General features: G+C 42.2%; 4 protein-coding genes across 8 annotated transcripts; 2 read left to right on the top strand and 2 right to left on the bottom strand.

Moving 5' to 3' along the window:
* The first annotated feature begins 2 nt into the window (after positions 1-2).
* On the top strand, positions 3-1,802 carry dnajc9 (DnaJ (Hsp40) homolog, subfamily C, member 9). Its single transcript, XM_017432925.3, has 5 exons — positions 3-387; positions 653-793; positions 1,036-1,290; positions 1,377-1,463; positions 1,545-1,802. Exons 1-5 carry the CDS (start codon positions 214-216, stop codon positions 1,653-1,655), a joined length of 768 nt encoding a protein of 255 aa, XP_017288414.1. The 5' UTR covers positions 3-213; the 3' UTR covers positions 1,656-1,802.
* Positions 1,803-1,956: 154 nt separating this feature from the next.
* fam149b1 (family with sequence similarity 149 member B1) lies at positions 1,957-10,930 on the bottom strand. Of its 5 annotated transcripts, none has more exons than XM_017432880.3 (16): positions 10,445-10,930; positions 9,707-9,823; positions 9,080-9,224; positions 8,155-8,351; positions 7,885-8,028; positions 7,217-7,357; positions 6,930-7,111; positions 6,713-6,843; positions 5,610-5,678; positions 5,079-5,170; positions 4,660-4,884; positions 4,139-4,262; positions 3,845-3,970; positions 3,594-3,675; positions 2,927-3,064; positions 1,957-2,783 (listed from the first exon to the last, which is right to left on the bottom strand). In XM_017432880.3, the coding sequence occupies exons 1-16, from the start codon at positions 10,489-10,491 to the stop codon at positions 2,698-2,700; spliced, it is 2,046 nt and encodes a 681-aa protein (XP_017288369.1). In that variant the 5' UTR covers positions 10,492-10,930; the 3' UTR covers positions 1,957-2,697. The 5 variants fall into 5 exon arrangements, with proteins under 5 accessions (XP_017288369.1, XP_017288378.1, XP_017288385.1 ...); XM_017432889.3 differs by having other exon boundaries at positions 2,927-3,061; XM_017432896.3 differs by having other exon boundaries at positions 8,203-8,351.
* Positions 10,931-11,256: 326 nt separating this feature from the next.
* ecd (ecdysoneless homolog (Drosophila)) lies at positions 11,257-16,007 on the top strand. Its single transcript, XM_017428468.3, has 13 exons — positions 11,257-11,395; positions 11,494-11,707; positions 11,795-11,912; positions 12,001-12,088; positions 12,332-12,510; positions 12,754-13,075; positions 13,196-13,321; positions 13,430-13,515; positions 13,758-13,858; positions 14,149-14,407; positions 14,682-14,749; positions 14,839-15,047; positions 15,185-16,007. Exons 2-13 carry the CDS (start codon positions 11,503-11,505, stop codon positions 15,422-15,424), a joined length of 2,001 nt encoding a protein of 666 aa, XP_017283957.1. The 5' UTR covers positions 11,257-11,395; positions 11,494-11,502; the 3' UTR covers positions 15,425-16,007.
* Positions 15,996-20,159, bottom strand: si:ch211-248a14.8. The gene is made up of 4 exons (XM_017428266.3): positions 19,641-20,159; positions 18,922-19,123; positions 17,613-17,913; positions 15,996-17,529 (listed from the first exon to the last, which is right to left on the bottom strand). The coding sequence occupies exons 1-4, from the start codon at positions 19,685-19,687 to the stop codon at positions 17,123-17,125; spliced, it is 957 nt and encodes a 318-aa protein (XP_017283755.1). The 5' UTR covers positions 19,688-20,159; the 3' UTR covers positions 15,996-17,122.
* Between the last annotated feature and the right edge of the window lie 1,719 nt (positions 20,160-21,878).

Raw genomic sequence — 21,878 nt, 5'->3', positions numbered from 1 at the left:
AAGCCCGTCGTACTACGTACACACGTACGTGACAAACTAGCGCGCCAAATTGAGGTTACCAACAAAAGGGAACGCGGAAAATTGTGTTAATTTGCTTTTTATGCTGTTATTAAACCAAACTGGTGAAACTTTGTAGACGCTTCGAGGAAACACCTCGCAGGTCCGATTTGGTTCTGACGTATATCCGGTCAAAGCAGCGCGCGGTTCTTAACGATGGGTTTGCTCGATCGGTGCAAGGAGCTGTTCAACACCCCCAGCCTGTACGAGGTGTTGGGAATAAACAAAGAAGCGACCGAGGCAGACATCCGGAGGAGCTACTACAAGGTGTCGCTGAAAGTGCACCCAGACCGGGCCCCTGAAGACCCGCAGGCGACGGAGAAATTTCAGGTTAGCCGTTAGCCGTCAGACGCGTAAGCTAACAGCTAACGTAGCTAGCTTTAGCTATGGCTGCAACGACTCTTTTCGTTACGTTTTTTCCCCCTAGCTAAACCAAAATATTTGGTCACTTTCTAATTAGCTTTGTGCTCTTTTATGAGAATGATAAAAACTAATTAGTTGTCCTTTATGTGCTGAAGGGGCACAACAGCTCACAGTTAATTTATTTGTTTATTTATCTAAGGTTTTAACATGTGTGTGTAACATTTCATTCCAGGTGCTGGGAAAGCTGTATGCAGTGCTGAGCGACAAGGAGCAGAGGGCTGTTTATGATGAGCAGGGAGTGGTGGACGAGGAGTCGGATGTTCTGAGTCAGGACCGCTGCTGGGAGGAGTACTGGAGACTGCTCTTCCCCAAGGTAATGACACACACTGGAGGGTCAGACGGGTGCGTGCAAATACCATACGCACAACCTTACCCTACACACAAAGGTGGAGAATGTCTCCTGCACGTGCTCGAGGAGCAACAGAACCCTGGTGTAAGATGGAAACTGAAAATTCACATTTTTAGGTCCTCTGAATACTTGCGTCGTTTTTTGTCATGACTGTGCATGTTGGCGATGAAGCGTTTCGCCGGCGTGACTTCCACCTTGTCTTCTAGATCACAGTGCAGGACATCCTCGAGTTCGAGAGCAAATACAAAGGGTCTGATGAGGAGCGGGAGGACGTGATCCGGCTTTACATGCAGCACGAGGGAGACATGGACGCCATCACAGCCTCGGCTCTCTGCTGCTCCCAGGAAGACGAGCCCCGGCTGTGCCGCATCATCCAGGCGGCGATCAAGAGCGGTGAAGTGGAATCCTTCCCAGCTTTTACTCAGGAGACCGACAGGAAGAAGAAGGCTCGGAGGAAGAGGGTGAGAACCGTCAGATCCTTTTGTCTTGGTTGTCATAAAACTTTGTGAGCGTACGCCGTCTTTACTCTTCATAATTGCTCCTCCAGGCGGATCGAGAGCGACAGGAAGCGGAGGAAATGCAGAAAGAGATGGGGCTCGGCGACGAGGACAATAGCCTTGTTATGATGCTGAAGGTAACGAACACTTCCCCCGATGTAAAAAGGAAGGCTTCGTTGTTCTTCCTCATTCTAACCGTCACTTCTGTCTTTCTGCAGCAAAGACAGCAGTCCAGAGAGAAGAATTTCAACAGTTTCCTGACAGATCTGGAAGCAAAATATTCCCAAAAAAGTGCCAAACCCCCAAAAGGAAAAAAGACAAAAAAGTAAATGTCAACAAAATCCCTTTTTTTACATATATATATTAGGATTTCAGTACAAACAAAAGCTTAACCGGTTTTCAGAACTGAAAAAAAAAAATCCATCAGTCTTGTTGGCTTCAAGTTTGACACAAAAATGTAAATGTCTCTTATTGTTCCTGTAATATGTTGTAAAGGTTTCCATGTTAATAAATGCATATGTATATATCACATCATTCGTACACAGCCTTTTATTATTTTATATAAAACAGATGAGAGAAAACATCTTAAAGAAAAAAAAAGTGACTTTGTTGCTTCATTGCCCCTCTTGCATGGCTCTTAATATATTTTTTTTTTTTTAGAGAGTAAATTTTATGCTGTAACCCTGAAGTTACTTGTCAAAGTATGACCACTTGGCTTTGTTCGGACAGCAGAAGAATCACGTTACAGTACTTTGTACAGACAAATTACTATCTACAAATACTATTCTGTACACGTGTGTCTTCTTCCTACATTGTAGGAGAAGTCTAGCAGAAGTTCCCGCTCCGTACGGACGCCACATTGTCTCCTGTTGGGAGCCTAAATAAGGGAACTTGGCATCCCTCAGTAACGGATCAACAAGTGCTCTGGCTAAAGAAAGATACAGTACTGAACTCCCTGATATAACATCAGAGAAGGAGGGGAAAAAAGTGCTTTTTATCCTGTTAGCCTGTGTGAGTGGATGCATTATTCCCTGCATAGTGATTTATCATTCCAACACGCTGCAGGGAGTACTATACAGCAGATTGACTGAAATAGATGCGTACACATTCTGATCATACGTACACACACACACACACACAACTCATTCTGTTTACAAAGACGGTTACTGTCGATATTTCTGTGTTTGGCAGCCACATGAGCTGATTTCTGAAATACAAAAATAGGCTTAAAAAAACCAAAACAAAAGCAACGTTGTGTATATAAATAAAAAAAAGTGCTACTTTTGTAAAAACAAAAACCTTTCAGCGGGCACAGATCCTGCAGAGTGTGACGTGGATAAAGACGTGGAAGTTGCGGCGCTCAGGAGCGGACTACAAGCCAGGTCTGCTGGCTCTGGATGAGACCCCCCCTCCTCGAGTGTGGGACCGAAGTGGGACGGACACCGGCACCAGAGGGGCTATGGGAAAAAAAAACCCACAAAAAAAAAAATTAAAAATAGGTTATTAAAGAGTCTCAAACTTCTTCTAGTTGAGATAATTTACTAAAAGCCAGCTGCTTCGCCCCCTCCCTGTGATGGGTTATTTGAGTGCTTGTCCTGACCTGGGACGGGGGCTTGTGGTTCCGGCTCCTCTTCGTCTTTGATGGGCGAGTGTCCCAGCGGGTGGTGGAACGAGTCCAAGAAGGACGAGCTGCTGATACCCAGACTGATGCCCGTCACGCCGATTCCCAGAGAGTCTGCTGATATGAAGGAATAAATTAATGCATAAATCATGAAGAAACGGACTAAAAAATAAATAAATAAATGCACCGTACAAATGTTTGTCCAAACTTTTTATCCGTGCTCTTGGTTTTTTTTGTTTTGTTTATAGGCAAAGCAGAAATGTCCGTTTAAAATAGCCATTTTGAATTTGGTTCAAGACTTTCAGGAACGGGAATTCAGGTTTTTGCAACGAGGAATAAACCTCGGTTTTATATTTACAGATGTATCTGTGGTAAACACATGCATTGACGAGTTGTAGTGCTTGAGCCGTGGTCAGTATTTACTCTGTGATAATAACCTGCTATGTTTTTATTTATTTGTTTTGAGATTTAAGTCTTGGCAAAGGCAGGATAAAATGTTTTAGAACACAGCTTTTTAGATTTTCCTGAAATCCTTCAGGTTGCTTTTTTTGGTAAACAGAGCAAAGTATAAATCTGTAACCTAAAGTTAGGACTAATGCTCAGTGTGATACAACAGGTTAAGAAACGGTATTTCTTAATGTCAGACCTGTGGCCACAGAGGCTCGGCCTGGCCGCCCCTGCCCGATGTTGTCCAGTACGGTGAAGGAGCTGCGGTACGGAGTGTCCGACTGAAAAACAAACCCTGAGGTCAAACGTCTTGTCAAATCAACCGCAGGAGCTTGGAAATAGAAACGGTCCAACCCCCCATTGATATAGACCGCTTAGCATTTAAGGCTAAAAAACCTGAAACGATACAGAAATGTTGTGCGCTGGCGTTTCATCCTGGGAGGAGCGTACCCTGTACGTGTGAGTTGTGTTGGGACGAGAGAAGACGTCCAGCAGGTGGTGACGATCCCTTGGTATCGAACTGCCCGCCTCGTTGTTTACAGCACTGTGGGCGCGGCTGGAATGGCCTTTCTGACGCTGGGGAGATAAAAAAAATTTAAAAAGTTTAAACACTGCTGAGTTTGAACACCTGATGAACAGATTTAATAAATGCTATAAAGCATCTGTGACGCTCTGTACTTTATAGGTCTCTTAGGAAGCTGATAGGCTTGTGAAGGCTGCTTTGTGCTGATCCAGCATGCGTACCTGTGCGAGTTTCGACTGCTGCCCTGAATGAGACGACTCGGAGTCCCCGGTGCCGATGGGGGGAAGGGGGGTGTTTCGGCTCAGCGGCAGCAGTGGAGACGTCAGTCGGTCACTGGCTGTGGCTCTGTGGAGAAAACGACACATTTTGAGAACAGAAATCTAATTTGGTTGCGCTAGACCCGCGTACGGCTTTCTAACAAAAGGAATGATGGTTCTATGCAACTCACAGGACAAGAGTAAAGACTGCTCTTGATCAAGAGTAAATAAGTTTGTTTTTTCACCACAGTGGTAACGATTGCACTTTGAGTTTTAATAGGCTGGAGTTGATTTTGTGAGTTAAAAACAATTTCCTGTTTCTAAGCAGGATTATATGCACAAAATTTCCAACTCTTCCCTGATCACCCCCTGGCTCGCTACATTTACTACTTGGTGATGCGACTCAGTAAGTTTTTATTTAAATTTTAAACCCCTCAACTCCACGATTACACTTGTGTTTCAGCCGTGGCGCCGCTCGGACTCACAGACGCGTCCCACGGACGACCTCGTCCAGGTACCCTCCCATGCTGGACTGACTCGAGCTCGGAACCAGAGGCAGCAGGGTTCGGGGCGGAGGGTTCCTGCGTCGAGCTGACGGCGGGGGGCGGGACAGCGAGGAGGAGCTCTGCTCCAAAGCTCTGCGAGGACGAGGTTTGCCGGAGGAGACGGCGCTGGAGCCCGGCCTGTGGGACGCACGCTCCTCTGGCTCCCTGTGTAAGGAAGAACAATGGCAACTCGTTTACTCTAAAAAGGAAAATTGCAACATATCTACTGTATATCTCTTGTCATCCTAAGCTATAATTAATTTTGTATAGTAGGAATGAACAAATGTGCATCAAATGTGAATGAAACTTTAATTCTGGGTCAAATTCTGCGCGTTAGAGGAACAAAATGGTGCTCGTACTGATTTCTCTGCTGCAGAGGGATGCTGTGAATCATGATGAGGTCGTTCAGGTTGTGCTGCGTCACCGCTGCTCCTACAGGCGCTCGACCAACCTGAGTCATGGTGTAAGATTAGATTGAAAGTCATGAAACGAGTAGAAGATTTAAAAAAAAAAGAGAGATGGGAATATTTAAGGAGTTGAGGACAGAGACAAGTAGGAGGAGGGAAACCCATTAAACACAAGGTTAATTATTTTAAGTAATCTCAAATAAATTGTTATTCATGCAGTGATGGACAAAAAAAGAAGACATAATAATCACAACTTTTAAAATGGGTTTAAGGAATCAACTCTACAAGAAAAGAGGACAAAAAACAAAGTTCTGCATGGTCTAAACAGGTTGGAGTTAATTAAAGAAATAGTGGAGATTTTTTATTGATAATCAACAGGAACAAGAACATTTATGTAGGAGATGAAGATAATGAGCCGCTACAGACGGTGAGCTCATGACACGCCGCCGTTTCGGCTTCAAAAAGAGAGGGAAAGTTACATACAGCGGAAGGCCTTTTCTGCTTTTTGGATTTCCATCTGGACTTGTGCTTTGAGCCCCTTGAGTTTGTGTTCTTTAGGGAAGGGAAAAGGCACGGCCGACAGAAAGATAGTGGAGAAAAAAAAAGGGGGGGGGGTAAAAATAGGTGGGAAAGAAAGAATTAAATAAATAGCAGAACAACACAAAGAGAGATTTTAAAATAAAGGACAAAAATGTACATAAAAGGGGAAGGTTCGAGAACACGTCGGTGAGGTGGGAGGCAGAAGGGGAAAAAAAACAGGGAAACAAGTTAATGAACCTGAAGAACAGACAGGATGAAAAGCAATAAACGGGTGAAAATTACTGAAGATGACAGAGTTTATGTGCTCAATAACACAGTACTTTTCAGCTTAAGCTCTGTCTGTTTGAATCCCTCTTTTTATGTTACATGTCAGAGTCACATTTGTTTAAATGTGGCAATTTAAGAATAAAATTCACTATTATTAGTAATGTTTAAGGGACCTGCTGAAGGACATGTAGAACAACAAACAACAGAAAGACAGCATTTGAGTTTTAGATTAGTCTTCTGATCTAATAAAAGATCTACTAAAATTGAAATACCGTATTTTCTGGACTGTAAGGCGCAATTAGAAGCCTTCTTTTTTTTTTAAAATGACAGTGCACCTTATAATCCGGAAGGCCTTATATATGTAAGAAGTCGTAATGTTTTAGTACGACTTTGGTAAACTACCTGCAGCATTAAGGCTCAGTTATAGTCGCGCAGGGCTCCGTGCACGGCGAGCAGTGGAGACGTTTATCCTTGACGCTTATGTCGGTGCAGTATCCCTCCGTGAGTTTTGAACCGTTTGATTATCTTTGTGATCTCTCACAGAGGGATCATATAAATGCTGATACAGGCGAACCAGCTCCGCTAGAGCAGCAAAATCGTCCATTTTGAATTTGGAGGTGCACGCGCCTTAAATATGACAAAAGTTTGTAAATGGACTGTTCACTGACAGTGCATCTTATGATCCAGTGCGCCCCATAGTGTGGAAAATACGGTACGTAACAATAAAGCTGTCAGTTTAGTTTCTGTGTGAATCCTAGAGATTAGATCCTCGTCCTGACCTGGATTTGCTGGCCAGCTGCGAGTGGCGGCACCCGATTCTGGCCGAGTTTGGGAAGCATCGCGGGCAGCGTGAAAGGATTCTGCGAGTCTGGCAGCACGGGACTGAAGCTCCCAGAAATTGTCTCATCATCTGTCAAGCACAAAACAACACGCGCCAATAAGTACGTCGACATCAGATCGGTTTGATGGAGGCAAAGAAGCGACGTTCAGCATTACTGGAGGTGCAGCACTCCCAGTGGCGTTGGACCAACTCCTTCATCCAGCCGACCAGCTCCCGCCACACGTCATCGAACAGCAAGTCCAGGACGGCCTGACGGCGACAGCAGTACGGCGAGACAGGAGGCAGGCAGTGATGCCTCCGAACCGACTCAGAACAGTCCTCGTAACACTCGTCGTCCCTGTGGAAGAAAAGAAGATCCTCATTTTACTTTCGCCAAAATGACGACCTGGATATTTGTGATTTTCTAAAAAAAAAAAAAAAAACAACTCTTAAAAGTGAGTACCTGCTGTCAAAAGCCAGGTATTCCTCCATTAGACCCTCTGCTTCAATCACTTGCAGCTTGTCACCGAAGTCGTTGGCGGGACCATTCACCTCTGGGGACGAGGACTTGATCAGCGCAGCTTTTCTGCCCTGGACATTTAACCTTGGTCCCACGAAAACAACATAGTTAAATACAATGTTTTGCAAAGTGGACAGAAAATTACAAAGACACAAGTGCTTTACTTTGTGAGTTTAGTTGTAAAAACAAAGCTGAAAAGTAGAGGGGGAAAAAAAAATCCTCTATAAGGACAGGCGTGTCTAATTTTATCCTTTCGTGTTAACCCAGTTTTAAGGTGAACTAGTCAGATAGTGTCACAGCCTAGTTGGTGCCAATCTACTATGTCATCTGTATATCTCAGATATCCAGCATGACTTTGGCCTTAATACTTAATTAACAAGACAGAGTATCTAGGTCACCGAAGCAGAGTCAGCCAGGCCTCTGTAAAACTGGCCAATGCTTGATATTTCTTATCAGATTATCAGTCTCAAACTGAAAAAAAAAAAATATTTTCCAAATTATTTTAACCCCAGATGAGTTTACTAATTGTTTCTAACTCCAGTACAGAACATGAGTACCAGGAGTCTTTCCATCCATCAGCAAACCAGTGAGTCTGTGTGTTTAGGACTTACTCTGCACCACCTTTTTCCTTCTCCTGGGACTTCACACTACTTTTCCTGCCTGCTGACGGGCTGCTGGCGGGGCTGCTTGTCTCTGGCGTTGCATACCACTGGAAGCCCTCATCGGTGGGAAACAGCAGCTGAGCCCCTAGGATCCTGAGAGACACGCAAACACACAAGATTGGAAAGGAAATTATGAGTGTTCCCTGGAAGAGCGGATTGCATTCAACGCTTCTCCACAATCTAATATGAATCCTTCATCCCGCCGTTCCAGAGTCTCACTCAGAGCTAAAAGAGCTGCGAGTTGGAGGGAAACAAAGAACGGCACACCGGAGATGTGGGAAGCGTGCGGTCCACTGCTGACATTCGTCCTGCAGCCCCTGGAGGATCCCTCCCTCACCGCTTCTCCCCTCGTACAGCTCTTTGTCGATCTCGTCAAACATTTGCTGCACCTGCCGCGATGCTGCCTTGTCAAACTCCTGGGGGACAGAAGAACAGAGAGAAACGAAAGAAAACACAGTTGAGGAGGTCAGTCATCTCTCTGTCCTGAAACGGCAGCTCAGTGATGGAAAGCTGCTGCTTTTTTTATTTAGTTTATCATCTCTGGGCATTTCTTTCGTCAGTAAGCTTCACTATGTATATAAAAAAAAGAGCGCCTATGGACCCCTGGGATGTTTGTTTGTGTTTTCCAGCTGGACTGTTTTATATGGAAACAAAAAAAAAGACAAAAAAGGAGAAAGAATCGAGTTAGCTTAAAAAAACTCAGAAGCAAACTGAGGACAAAAAAACCCCCAAAACTAAATAAATCATGGAGTTCAGGAAAAGTTTTGCAGAATTAACTAAGTGCAGAAAGCAAAGCATAATAACAAACCAGAATCAGGTCTTGCATATAAAGAAGGGACAGAAAAACACACCATCTGGTACACTACGCAGATTCTGAGTCTGTGTCCTTTCATGGCTTGCCACACATTTTACAAAATGTGTTAAATGTTGGTTGGAGTTAACAAAAAAACTGACATCAATTGCTATGCAACGGTATGTTTGTAGATTTGTTTTTTTAATTTACTTTGCAGAAAGACTGGAACAAATACTAGAGGACGGTTTCAGTGACGAAGACAGGGAAAAAAAAAAAACATGCCTTCTGTGACAGACAGAGCCAGGCTGCCGTCATCGGGAAAGTGTTAAGTCGCTTTTCTCGAGAACTTACATCGTAGCCCCAGGAGAAAACTGAGCTCCTCTCTGTGGAGATGCCAGTCCCTGTGGAGCTGTGAATGCCGGACCAGGACTGGTTGGAAGCGACTGAGATCACAGTGGGGCAGTCAGAGCGGCCTGAAGCTGTGGACGTCTGCGAGCTGAACAGAAAAAAAAAACAAAAAAAACACAAAAACAAGAAGATCAGGAGATTTGTGTAGAACTTGAAAACTTTCTCCTACAAGCCATGTCTTACTGGACCTTTCTAAATGTAAACAAGTCTTTGACAGGTGGCTGAGGAAATATAACTGGTGGTGTCTGCTGATAGAATCAAAGTGGAAATGAGAAGCAAATGTCAGCTTCATTGAATATTCTAACAGGCTGTCTAATTATTCATCCTTTTGACTGCACATCTGAAGAAGGCAATGTGATATTAATTAATCCGCTGCGTCGGAGTGTCACATAGCAAGAACCCTGAGAATCGGCTGTCTGCTTAAGACGGTGTAAGATTACAAAACATGCAGGCAAGAGTGTGTGTGTGTGTGTGTGTGTGTGTATACTTGATGCAAACCATTTCATTGGGGGGTCCTATTCTTGACCAACAGCTCAATGGATCAGCCCAAACCTACAGGTACCCAGTTACCTGTTGTGTGCAGAGACGACTTCCTGCAGGTCGTGGAGGTGGCGATGAGGCGTTTGACTGTCGTCTGCTCCTTCGGGGAGAGGGTGGTGGTCGAGGCTGCTTCGAGACAAGCCGCGGCTGCACGGAACACAGATTGAGAGCCGTATTACCAGAGCCAGTGTGTCACGTTTGAGCATTAACGCCAGCACTGTGCATGAAGGCACAGATGGCTCAAGCATAATGAGATATCTTTAAAGCATGATGCAGCATTTTCACTTTTATTTAGTGGAGCTGAGGTTAAGCAGGTGAACGGTATTAGATTTCTGGGACTCAGTACCAAAGAGAACCAACAAGCGTGGAAACTGTTGCATGTCTTAAAGAAGCTTACAGAGCCCGATCTATTGCCAATTTCTTAGGAAGTTTTACAAAATTGGCATTTATGCTCCAAGACTGTGCTGTGAAAGTGATCTTGGAGAGGTGTGAAGATGAATGATTATAAATGATTATATTACTGTAACAATTTAAAGTGTTTGATATTTTTTCTGCAGCAATGAGATTATTATATGTATTTTGTGCACTGTATGTCTGTCTAAACCAAGGGCAGGTTAGATGGAGTGCAACTAACTGGATCAGTACAAATATATATATTTCACAACATGACTGCATATGACGTTGCAGTAATGAATTAAACTTTCTCCCAGAGGTTTAAGTCCAATAGCTAGCAAAAATCAACATGTCTGCTTTGTGATGAGTACTCACATCTCAAGTTTGTGCGATACAGGTCTCCTGTTGTATCGTGAAATCATTCTCCTGTCTCTCGGTTTTATGGGCTCGATCCCCCGTCTCGCATCCTTGCCTCTGCTTCTCGGACTCTCTGCGAACAGTTTAAGAGGAGCTCCAACATCTCTTCTGTCATTAGTCCACAGGGGGAGAACAAAAAAAAGCCCTTTGATCAAGAACGCTAAACAGGGAGGTAAGGCTAGGGGAGGCTACGCGTAAAGGACGAGCGTTACGGTGACCACAATATAAGGCACCAATAAATAGCGCTGTAAAATCTCCGGAAATGGATTTCTCCTAAAGTCAGCCTTGCTACAATAAATAATAATCCTGTGTGGTCCAGGAATTGCTTGTCATTTAGGCCTATAGCTAAAAATTTAAATAAAATTAAAATAGTGTGTTTATACACTAGGGTTCAGAGGTTTTTTTTAAGCTAACAGCACCACCTACGACAACAATAGCGCGGCTGTCATGGATACGTAGCTTCATAACCGCGCGGGCTCATGGGAAATGGATTTCTGACTAGCGTGAAATAGCTTCTGAGCAAGCGCTGTTTTAAATACATTTCCCAGCATTCCTTTCGGTAGTGGTGTTACGTCTATGAAATGTGTCCGTTCTTAAGTTAATTGTAATTTTGATTAAAATGAAAATATTCAGTTGATATTAACAAAACATTGAACTGTAATAAATATTTTATTTTTTTAACAGCAAAATACTTTATTTTATGCGTACAATATCTATATTCTGTAAATATATGAGACAGGAACTATGTAAAAGATTGTCAGAGCTGTCGACTAGAGATCACGGGAGGACCTAAACAGTGTAGTAACGTGACAACGACGATGGCAAAATCCTAATTTTATTTAACTTTCTGGAATAATAAGGGTCCGCACAGCACCGGCATAAAATTTCACATTTAGAAAAAAATACAAGGTAAGGCTGACTGGCACTTTGAGGCATTGTTTCTGAAGTTAACTGTGTCCGCAGGCCATTTTATCCAAGTTAAGGCACTTTTTCCTTTAAACAATAAGGTTACCAGAATGGACGCCCTGCAGAGGCGGATGAATCAGGACGATATGGTCCAGTACAAACTTTTCTTGATCCAGGCTGATAGCTCAGCTTCTCAGCAGACCGAAGAACGTCTTAAACACCTGACAGAAGAGATTTCAGCAAAAGTTGCTCCACTTTTGGTACAATACATCTGGCAGCATCAGTCATTCAGCCTCAGATATCATCCTGAGAAAGGTAATGTCTTCTCAACAGCCCACAAGTTTAAATATTTTCTCTGTTAAAGACTAAGAGGTAAAACTGAAGGGATGTGTACATTGATAGGAGGTGTCCCCGCTCACATTGGAGGCAGCACTCAGTTTGGAGACAACGTTGAGGACGAATGGTTTATTGTTTACCTCTTGCAGCAAATTACAGAGGCTTTCCCAGAGCTCGCTGCCAGGTGAGAAAACATTTGTTCTGATTTGATGGCCTAAGTCATGTGCATGTTTTCTCCCTGCTTACACCTTTTAATATGTTTGCGTGTGCAGAGTTGAGGACAACGACGGGGAGTTCCTTCTTATTGAAGCAGCAGATTACCTTCCCAAATGGCTTAACCCAGACACCAGTGAAAACCGAGTGAGTCATCTGGATGGGATGGCAGATACACTTCAGACTTAATATGTTATAATTAATGGCAAACATAGATCTTTTGAAAGTGTGCAACACTGTTTATTTACATTAAAAAAGAACTTTATGACACAATGATTCAAGTTCAGCTTTCAGTCCCACAAAATTATGGATCCTTTAGCTGTAGTTTTTTGCTCACTTTATTTTTCATTTCCTGATTTCCATTTGATGTTGACTGTTTTCCTTTCGCAGGTTTTTCTTCACAGGGGAGAGTTGCACATCCTTCCTTGCCCCTCTAAATCCACTTCAGTGGGCTTCTCGCATGATGTGGTGCCCAGCGTGGCACAGGCTCTGACGCTGTTGTCTAGTCACCCAGAAGCCTGTCAGGCCAGCCCTAAGATACGTTCGGCTCTAAAGAAGAGGCTAAAAGGGTGAGAGGGTTTTGCACGATAACAAATCTTTGTTAACTAAAACTCTCGGCCCTGATAAATACTATTGACACAACCGTCTACACTCCTGCTGAGCAGATTAGTGATTAGTAATAACAGAGCAACTCCGACAGGGGTCACACAGGCTCTGTAAAATGTTTCAACTATCAGTATGGATTTTTTTTAAAACCATATATTAAAACAATTAAATAAATGTGAAAAATGACATCTATATCTCCCATTTAGGTTCCCAGAGAAGATTCAGAGGAACCTCCACCGGGCCCACTGCTTCATACCTGCAGGTATCGCCACCATACTGGCGCTGCGTCCAGACCTGCTCGCTCCTGCAGTTTCAGCTTTTTATCTGCGAGATCCTGTGGACCTACAGGTCTGTCGAAACTTCCAGACCTTTCCTCCCAAGACAAGAGTCCTCACTTTGGTGACGTTCACCCGCTGCCTGTACGCCCAGCTGCAGCAGCAACATTTTGTCCCGGATCGGAGGAGCGGCTTCAGCCTGCCTCCTCCCTCTCATCCTTACTATAAGGCTCATGAGCTCGGCATGAAACTGGTAAAGCATCATTTGTGTTTAATCCTCCATCTTTTTGCCTCTGCTGCAAGCAAGTGTGCAGATAAGTGGTTGTGTGAGTGTTACGTCGACATGTGTGTCGTGTTTGTGCTCTGCTTTCAGGCCCATGGCTTTGAGATCCTGTGCTCTAAGTGCAGGCTGCCATCTTCAGAGCCTGACGCTCCAGTGAGTTGTAACCCTCAGTGGAAGGGCTTCCTGGAAAGTCTGAAAAGGAACGGTTACTTCCGGGTCAGTCACACTAATTTTTTATTGGCTCTCCTTATAAAAATAAAAAAAACAAAAGAAAAGCAGCATTTCTCTTCTGTATGATGACTAAAATGTGATTGTCAAATGCAGGGAGAGCTGGAAGGTTCAGCCCTTTACAAAGAACTTTTAAGATCTGCAGAAATTTTCTTCAACCAGTCTGTTGCTTCAAAGTCGAGGTGAGGACTTTCACCTGTACGTGAAAATATTTTGTTAGGCAAAAACATTGATTTACTTGCCTGACATTTTGAGAATAGGACCATTTGTGATATTTCAGAGCACACTGTGCGTCTTCGACTGGGCTCATGGTTTTCTTGCAGAATGTTTTGTTGTGGTGAATTCTGTAGCTGATATGTGCATAAATGGCTTAAACTGTGAGAATATGCGTGCCTTCGATAGTCTGAATGTTTTTCTGTTTCAGTTCTCTGTCGCGGGGTGAGGAGGTTCTCCAGCTGCTTCAGAGCAACCCGTTCAACTTGGAGGAGTTGAAGAAACTCGAGTCACAGCTCCCCCAGGAGGACAGTGAGTAAATTTAAAAATGCTCATTGTGAGGATTTAGCAAAGTTTGCCATTTATGATAATCACTTTCATTCTTGCTCAGTGTTTATTTTTCTATCTTTGCATCAGTTTAAAGTCATTATGTGTCTTTATCTGCCACATTCCCCAGTTCACCATATTAAATTCAGTGTCTGTTGGAATATCTAGTTCATTTACTGTAAAATTAATGTGATGTTTGTAATACAATGTTTCTTGCTAATTTCTCATGTTGTTTCTCATGACACTTTTTTTTTTCTCTCTTCGCCGATCTCCAGGTGACAGCTGGCTGGACCTCACAGCTCAGGATTTAGAGCTGTTATTAGAGGAGAGAGGCAGCAGGAGAGCTGACGTCGGCAGCGAAAGCTCCGGTCCCACGAAACAGAAGCAGCGTGTCGGCGATGCAGCCGAGAGGAGAAAGGAAACGGAGGACAACAAGGAGGAAGAGGAGGCCGGTTACAGCCTGGTAGCAGTCAGTCAGGGGATGAAGAACTTCCTCAGTGCCATGTCTTCACACGAAGGAGCCGAGCTGCCCTGGTGAGACAAAGTATAGAAAGAACAGAAAAGAAAGAGACACCTTTGGTCTTTAAATCCCATTAATGGAAGCCACAAACATCAGTGCTGTAACTTTAACCACAGTCTAAATATGAGTTCATGGGTCCATCATGTGCATTTCTTTATGATCTTCCTCTAGCAAGGGTTAGTGCAATCACAGCAATAACTGTCACACCTCAATTAATCTGCCTTGTTGTTTTATTCTGTGACTTTTCAGCTTCTTTGACTTGTCCCATTGTCTATCCTTGTATTTCAGGAGCAGCGTAACTCAGCCTTTTAGCTTTGACCCTGACTCTGTGGCAAACGCTCTCGACAAACTACTTGGTACAAACAAGCTTTCAAAGAAGTCTCGAAGTGAAAGTCCTGTCGACTTTCTCCCTTTTTATTATTCTTTTTGTGTTTTATTTCTTTAGGAAGTAAAGGAGAAGAGCTGGATTCGGATGACCTGGATGATGATGATGACTTTGACGATGAAGACGACGAGGAGGAGGCTGAAGAGACAGAGGGGGACTCCTCCGATCAGATGAGAGGAACAGAAACTCTGGACAGCCTCAAAAATTACATGGACCAAATGGACCAGGAGCTGATGAGCACGAATGTAGGACAAAGCTTCAGTCAGACGGTAAATCCTAGTTATGTTTACATCTTCCTCACGATAAATATATTCTCTCTGTGCTTTCACAGCTTTAATATCAAGAGATTTTATAAAAATGCCCCATCAAGTGAAAAAAAACACCTCTGTATTTATGATTTCCTCAGAATTACAACAAGACTTCCTCAGGCGACGACTCGTCTCATTCAGCAGCGACAGACGGACCCCCCAGGGAGGACGGAGGAGTGGAGGAGACAGAAGAAGAAATCCAGCCTTTAGATATTGATGTGAATTTAGTCGCAAATCTCTTGGAGTCTCTGAGCAGCCAGGCCGGGCTGGCGGGACCGGCTTCAAACCTGCTGCAGAGCCTGGGGTTACATCTGCCACCCAACTCAGACCCTTCATAGTATAAACGAGGACGCTGGACTGAGGCTTGATAAAAGACACATTCTTGTGTCTTCAGTATAATAAACACAATTTTCTGTGTGTTTATGGTTCAGAAATGTAACATAGGTGCAAAAATTACGTAGACGTTTTGAAATTCATATAGTTTAAGTACCAAACAATTCACGAGGAAAGAAGGCTCCTAAATGCATATGATAAAAATGTGTTCAATTTAAAGTCAGTAAATGCAGATATTCATGTCTGTTTTTGCAACCGAGGAACATGAATAACTTATATCTAATGTAGTTATTCCCTTTCTTGTCCTATAATCTTAATCTCTAGTCAGTGAAAACACCGTAGGGCCAGGAAAATTCAAGAACCCCTCAATTAAATCCATGTTTCTTTGAACTGACAGTAAAATTAAATGTCATTCAGCTTACTGTGGATTTTTATTCATACTTTTGGTGTTGTTTTTTTGTAAATGATTTGTGCATCAATGCTTTTCTCAGCACTTAGAACAAACTTTTTTTTACAAATTGTTTTATTTCAGTCTAATTCATTTCATTTCAATAAATTTTGCACAGAATATTTTCTTCTGCAACAATAGTACAATGTCCAAATGGTCTTTGAAAGCATGCACAAAAAAATAAAAATTTCTAAAATATAATACATATACACATGAACCGGAATTGCAATCCAAATATCTTATTTTAAACATATGACAATTAAGAATATGAAAATAGCTTAAAAAGCATCACAATGAGAATAATTAAAAGTTTCTCACTATCACCTCCCTTTCATCTGACATCAGAGCTGTCCGAATCATTTAGGGGCATCTTTCACCAACATCTGGTTCAAAATCATTCAGTCAAAGACCTCAGTTTAAAACCTTTAACACTGACGAGTAAACATGGCATAAAGAGAGCTAAAAATAAAAAAAAAACTTTTCTCCATTATTCCTTTTCATCTGAAGAATCAGAGTCATCGAAGGAAAACCTCCACAAAGATCTGGTTAAATCTTTTTTTCACTGGAGGAGAAAAGTGAGAGCTTAAACTCCTAAATACTGTTATTTATGTTGCGAACAAAATAGAGCCGAACTGTGGGGACTAAAAATACACCGTGGCATAATTGGACAATAAAAAAAAAAGTTAGTTTTTCATAAAAAGACAATAATGTCTAATATTATATGGTTTTACTTGTAAGAGACAGGCTCTACGATGAAATACACCTTGATACTAACTACAAGAAATAAATCTTGATCTTTACAAGTATTTAATTATAACTATTCTCTTCTGACAATGCCAACTTTTGGCAAATATGTATTAAAAGTACTAAATGTTCTTGTAAAATGGCTTACCAAGATAAAGCAGATGCAAGTAGCATCTGTTGGTATTCATGAGGAACATCTAATGCAATAGGAACAACCAAACATCACTGGCGTTGTCTAAATGATTGCTTTAGTAGGCTTGAAAGTACAGCTGGTTCTGAGCAGAGGTAACAAAAGTTGAGCAAGGTGTGTTAATGAGCGGACTGTAATCCCAGGTTTTGCTCGCTGTGCAGATTATCTTAGTGGTCAAAGGTTAGATCAACTGCCGCTAATAAAACCCATCTGATAAATCACTCAGGACTCATTCTGAGGAACTGTGTGAGAGCTCCCCACACAATCTGTTACATTCCAATGTTTTGTTTTGTTTTTTTTGCCCCCCCGCCCCCCCCCCAACTAGAGAAGCTGTAGAAAGGGCTGAACCATGTGTCTCGCTGAGGAAAGCAGCGCAGCGGCTAGTGGTGACACACAAAGAGCAGAAGTGCACAACAGGAAGTCGAGCACCATCCCCAGCAGGAGAATGGCCAACAGGTATCCGTGAAAGAGCAGGTGCCTCCAGGTGCTCAGCCTCAACACCTGCCAGGGGCCGTCCGGGTGCAGCAGCCACAAGAGGCCCAGCACCCCACTCTGGTTGACCAGATGGGTGTAGTAGATGTCAAAAACAGAGGCCTGGGCATCGAGAGGGTGGTGGCGCTCAGCTTCAGACACTTTGGCCAAGGCCGTCAGAGAAATACCCTGGAGGATTAAAGCTAGAGGTGCGTACAGATACTCCAAAGGCTGAATACATGGAACCTCCTTGGAGGCTGTAAGGAGAAAAGAAAATGCTTATATAACATGAACCCTGTTTCTTTTTTATTTAACCTGCTCATTGCGCGTTAAGGTTTACCTGTGATGATGACAAACATGACGCTCAGCGTGGAAACCAGAACAACGGAAGGGCTCGACGGCGGGGACGCCAGCTTCAGGGCGAGGCTGAAGCCCACAGTTACCAGAGGCAGCAGAGGGACGGTGAAGAGGAAGAGGCCGGCGCACGAGCTGCTGCCTTTCACCCACAGAACCAGAACGGCCTGAGCGCAGCTGCAGACGGCCGGCAGCAGTAGCCTCTCGCTGAGACCCCTGGAGTAACGTTTGAGGGGCACCAGACCCAGGACGTGGAGAAGATTTAGGAACAGGAGGGAAACCAGAACCTGGAGAGGAAAAGACAACATTGGTGCACGGCGAATCTTAGGAACAGCTGTCATTATAACCCTGAAACATGTTGCTGTGAGCATGCATGAATTTGTATAAAACACCCATAATGCCAAACATATACAGTGAAATGCATACTTGCAATGCATGTTGCCCTTTCTGAATATGCACGCAAAAACATGCTGTATGCACAGACAATATCTAGAAAACTGCATTCATGATCGAATGTGATCTGCTCACTTTGTAAACTTTATTCAGTCCGTGAAACTATGCTTTTTAAGGCATAAAAACACATGTTCCACAGCTTAAATTGAGGACTTCGATCCAGGGCTTAAGAGAAGATTTCCACCCACTGATACGACAGTGAGCAATGCGCCATATTCATAAGTGCAGCGGTAGACTTTTGAACTCTGGCAGCTCGTTCCTTCCCTGGCACGTCCCGTTAAGCAAAACGTTCCGTCTGAATTCAGAAAGCCTACGTTTTCTGTAATCTCAAAAAAAAAAAGTAAAACCACAAACTTGTGAACTTTGCCTGACAGTCGTTCAGAAAACTCAGCAGTGGTCAACCATTGGCCTGCGGGGTCACGTTCACACACCAGTTTATAGGGTAGTTTGGTTAAACATCTATAACACCATCTGTCACTACACACCGCTCCCTGGGGCTAACTCAGCTCTGTCCTTCACGAACACACGAGTCGTCAGCAGATTTACTAAAGAGGCTGTTAGGATGTGTTGCAGAAAGCTAACTGGATCAATCTTAATTTGCCAATATTAAAGTTTCACTTATTAATAGAATAGCTTTGCCTTTGTTTCCCTGGGTCACCATAAATGTTATTGCAGCATAAGCCAATAGCATGATGTCAGGACAGGAATAACTCTGTGCAAAAGAAACAGTATGGAAATGAGCTGGCGTGATGTGTGTCCTTCATTCTGCACACTTCCGTCCATTAATACAGCTCTTTTCTTGCCACCGCGTGAGCCGAGATGAAACATTCCAAGAGCCAAACCTGGGAGAAGCAGAGAGCGACGGGGAAGGGGTAATGATACTGCGGGATAAAGACGTCCGCCACAAAGTTCCTGAGTTTATCAGCCTGGCCGTAAATCATCACGGCCAGCAGGCAGAATGTGGGAAGCAGGACCTTCAGGGCATGACGGGACAAGAGGCTCATCACCGCTGAGGCAAAGCATCCTGTTCTCCATTTGCCTAAACTGCAAACAGAGAGATTTAAAAAGAAAACTTAAACAAATCAGTTGCGATGAAGTCCTTGATATGTATGCATGGATAACTTTTTTTTTTTTGTTGTTGTTGCTCCACCTGGAGACTATGTTTGCAAATACATGGCTAAATAATGTCCCTGAAATGTGAAGTCAGTGTAATGCAAATCTATGTAGAAAAAAGCAAGAGCAAAGTACTGAGGTTGAACACAATCTGTCATAAAAAACAACAATTGTAGGGGATATTTAATTGTATTAATATATACTGTAGGCCACTGTGTTAATAAAGTAAATATCTTTAATGATTAGATGCATTTTGAAGAGCTTTAATGAAGCTTAAATTAAACAGTTGCATAATAATGGCAACGCTGGTATAATTTAAGACTACGAATTGTAGAATCATTCTAAGCATTGTTGCTTCTGTTATAAATTCTACATATATATAAATTAGCTATGAGAAAATGTATAAAAAGGCCTTAAAATGTGCACAAAGGAAACAGGATTTACTCACCATTTGTAATTCCTCCTCGAGTCATATTTCATCCTATCATCAAACATCAAGCACTCATTGTCGCTGACAAACAAACACCTCGTATCGTGCTGCCGGGTGTTCCTGTGGGTTACAACTACAACCTGCTTTCTGAGCTGAGGGCATTCAACTAATTTGTTTTTTATCAGAGCTCCAGCTGGACTTTGCCCTCTCTTCTGTTTGCCGTCACATAATTAAAGAAGCCATCTAGTCCGGACACAGTTCAGAACTTGGCCTCATCAGAACAGATCACATCTTTGGAATTTATTTAAAACACAAAACAAAACAAAAAAAAAACGTTTATTTTTTTTGACACATGTCGTCACGTGTTGGAAATTTTATTTTCAGACTTTTGAAATCAGACTTGTCTCGTGACTTAATCATATCTTTATTGATGAACAATTTATTGAAGAAGTGGTCCAAATCTGTATTTTTATTCCTGAGTTTTGCCACTTTTCTTATACATTCCCAAGCTTTAAGCTTTATGTTCAGTCATTCATTGTTTATATATTTTTATATTTGTGTTGTTTTTTTAATTACACAACCCTATAATTTCCCCTTTGGATTATTAATTCATATGCTTACAGATATAATACAGGTATAATTTGATTTATAGGACACTATTGGTAGTTGTAAAACCTCTGCTGTTCGGGGCAAAGTGCAGTCTGTTAATGGGAACACTAATAAAACACCTAATCAGCTGCGTAAAACAGTAGCTAAGATTTACAGTTCTGTCAAGGTGGACCAGCTGTGCTGAGTTTAATTCAAATTGTTTGTTTGACACGCACAGTTTTATAGAAGTAAAAGCCTCACGGGCTGCAGTCAAACAAGTGAAAAGGTCCAAACTACAAACCCTGCAAACGACAAGGAGGGTAACGAGAGTAAACGTAACAAGGATGGGGGAAATAGTTTTAGAGGACAGAGGGCGACTGTGATGAAGACTTCTGCCTCTTCCTCCACAGATGGTTTAGATTCAGGATGTTTGATTTATCAGCATGACCGAAAGTTTCTTAAGAAAACATATTTCATCTGTGATGCATTTCTTTGTACTTGAACTGTTAACTTGTTTAAAACTTTAGCTGCATTTTGGTTTTACTTTAACAGGACAATTTAATGACTATAGTAACTTCTGTTTCCTTTTTTTAAATCGTAACCACAACTATTAAACTTCAAATAGTCTTTTTTTTACTGTGTTTTCACAATTAGCATCCTGTGCCATTTTTCCAGACTTTTAAGCCTTTTAAATATTGAACTCTCCTCTGATTTTAAGCTGTTCTGTCTGTTTTTGGTTTTTAATCAGTCAGAAATCTTTCATTTGTGAGTCATAATCTCTCTGTTGCCTTTTGATTTTCAACACATTGAGCCGTTTATTTGCAGCGCCTCTTACAAAAATTAAATATAGTTGTTTCACCATACTTATTAAGAATATAAATATTTTATATTTCTGATTTTTATACACGGCTGTAAATTTGTAGAAACTTTGCGCACATGTTATTTAAGTTAACACATCAAATTTTAGCTCAGTATCTGTAAAACTGACTGAATTATAGCCATTATGGTGTTTAATGTCTTTAATCGACTCCAAACGTTTATCACTTGTAGAGTGATAAACACTGATCATTTCCTGAAAGGTTTATATAAAAAAACAAATGTCTAATGATTCATGAAACCGTTTGCTAACAGACAGAGCTGACTTCAAATAGTTCATGACTATAATTTGACTGAAGGAGAGCAAACGCTCCCCGCCTGAACTTTGAGTGTCGGCTGGTGGCCAGGGCAGGAAAAGGAGCCATCTGAAAGCACACCAATATCCTTGGATGACATCTGGTGGCGACTGCGGGGAGATCAAAAGCTCGGGCATTTCACATTAAAGAGTAGTGTATGTTCTTCTTACAGTTTCTAAATAAATCCTGTGATATCTGGTGAGAAAGAGGAGTAAACTGGTTTTCAGAGGAAGAAAAACAAGGATTTCTATAGGGAAATCCCTTTAAAATAAATCTGTTTATTTCTATCCTCACCTACAACTGATGTTTTATTTTGGTTCAAAATTTACTCCACTTCTTTTTTTTTTTTTTTTTCTATTCTAAGAAGTCACAATTTCATTTTTCAGGAGATCTGATTGCGTTTGGCATCTGTTCTTATTGTACATGTGAATCTAATTTTTTATTTTATTTTATTTTTTTCTACAGTGTTGGGGCAAGCCAACAGTTAACAGTTTGG

The sequence above is a fragment of the Kryptolebias marmoratus genome, linkage group LG22 (assembly GCF_001649575.2).
Source record: "Kryptolebias marmoratus isolate JLee-2015 linkage group LG22, ASM164957v2, whole genome shotgun sequence".
NCBI lineage: Eukaryota > Metazoa > Chordata > Actinopteri > Cyprinodontiformes > Rivulidae > Kryptolebias > Kryptolebias marmoratus.
Note: the sequence above shows the minus strand (reverse complement) of the source record. Positions and strands in the feature narration are given on the sequence as shown.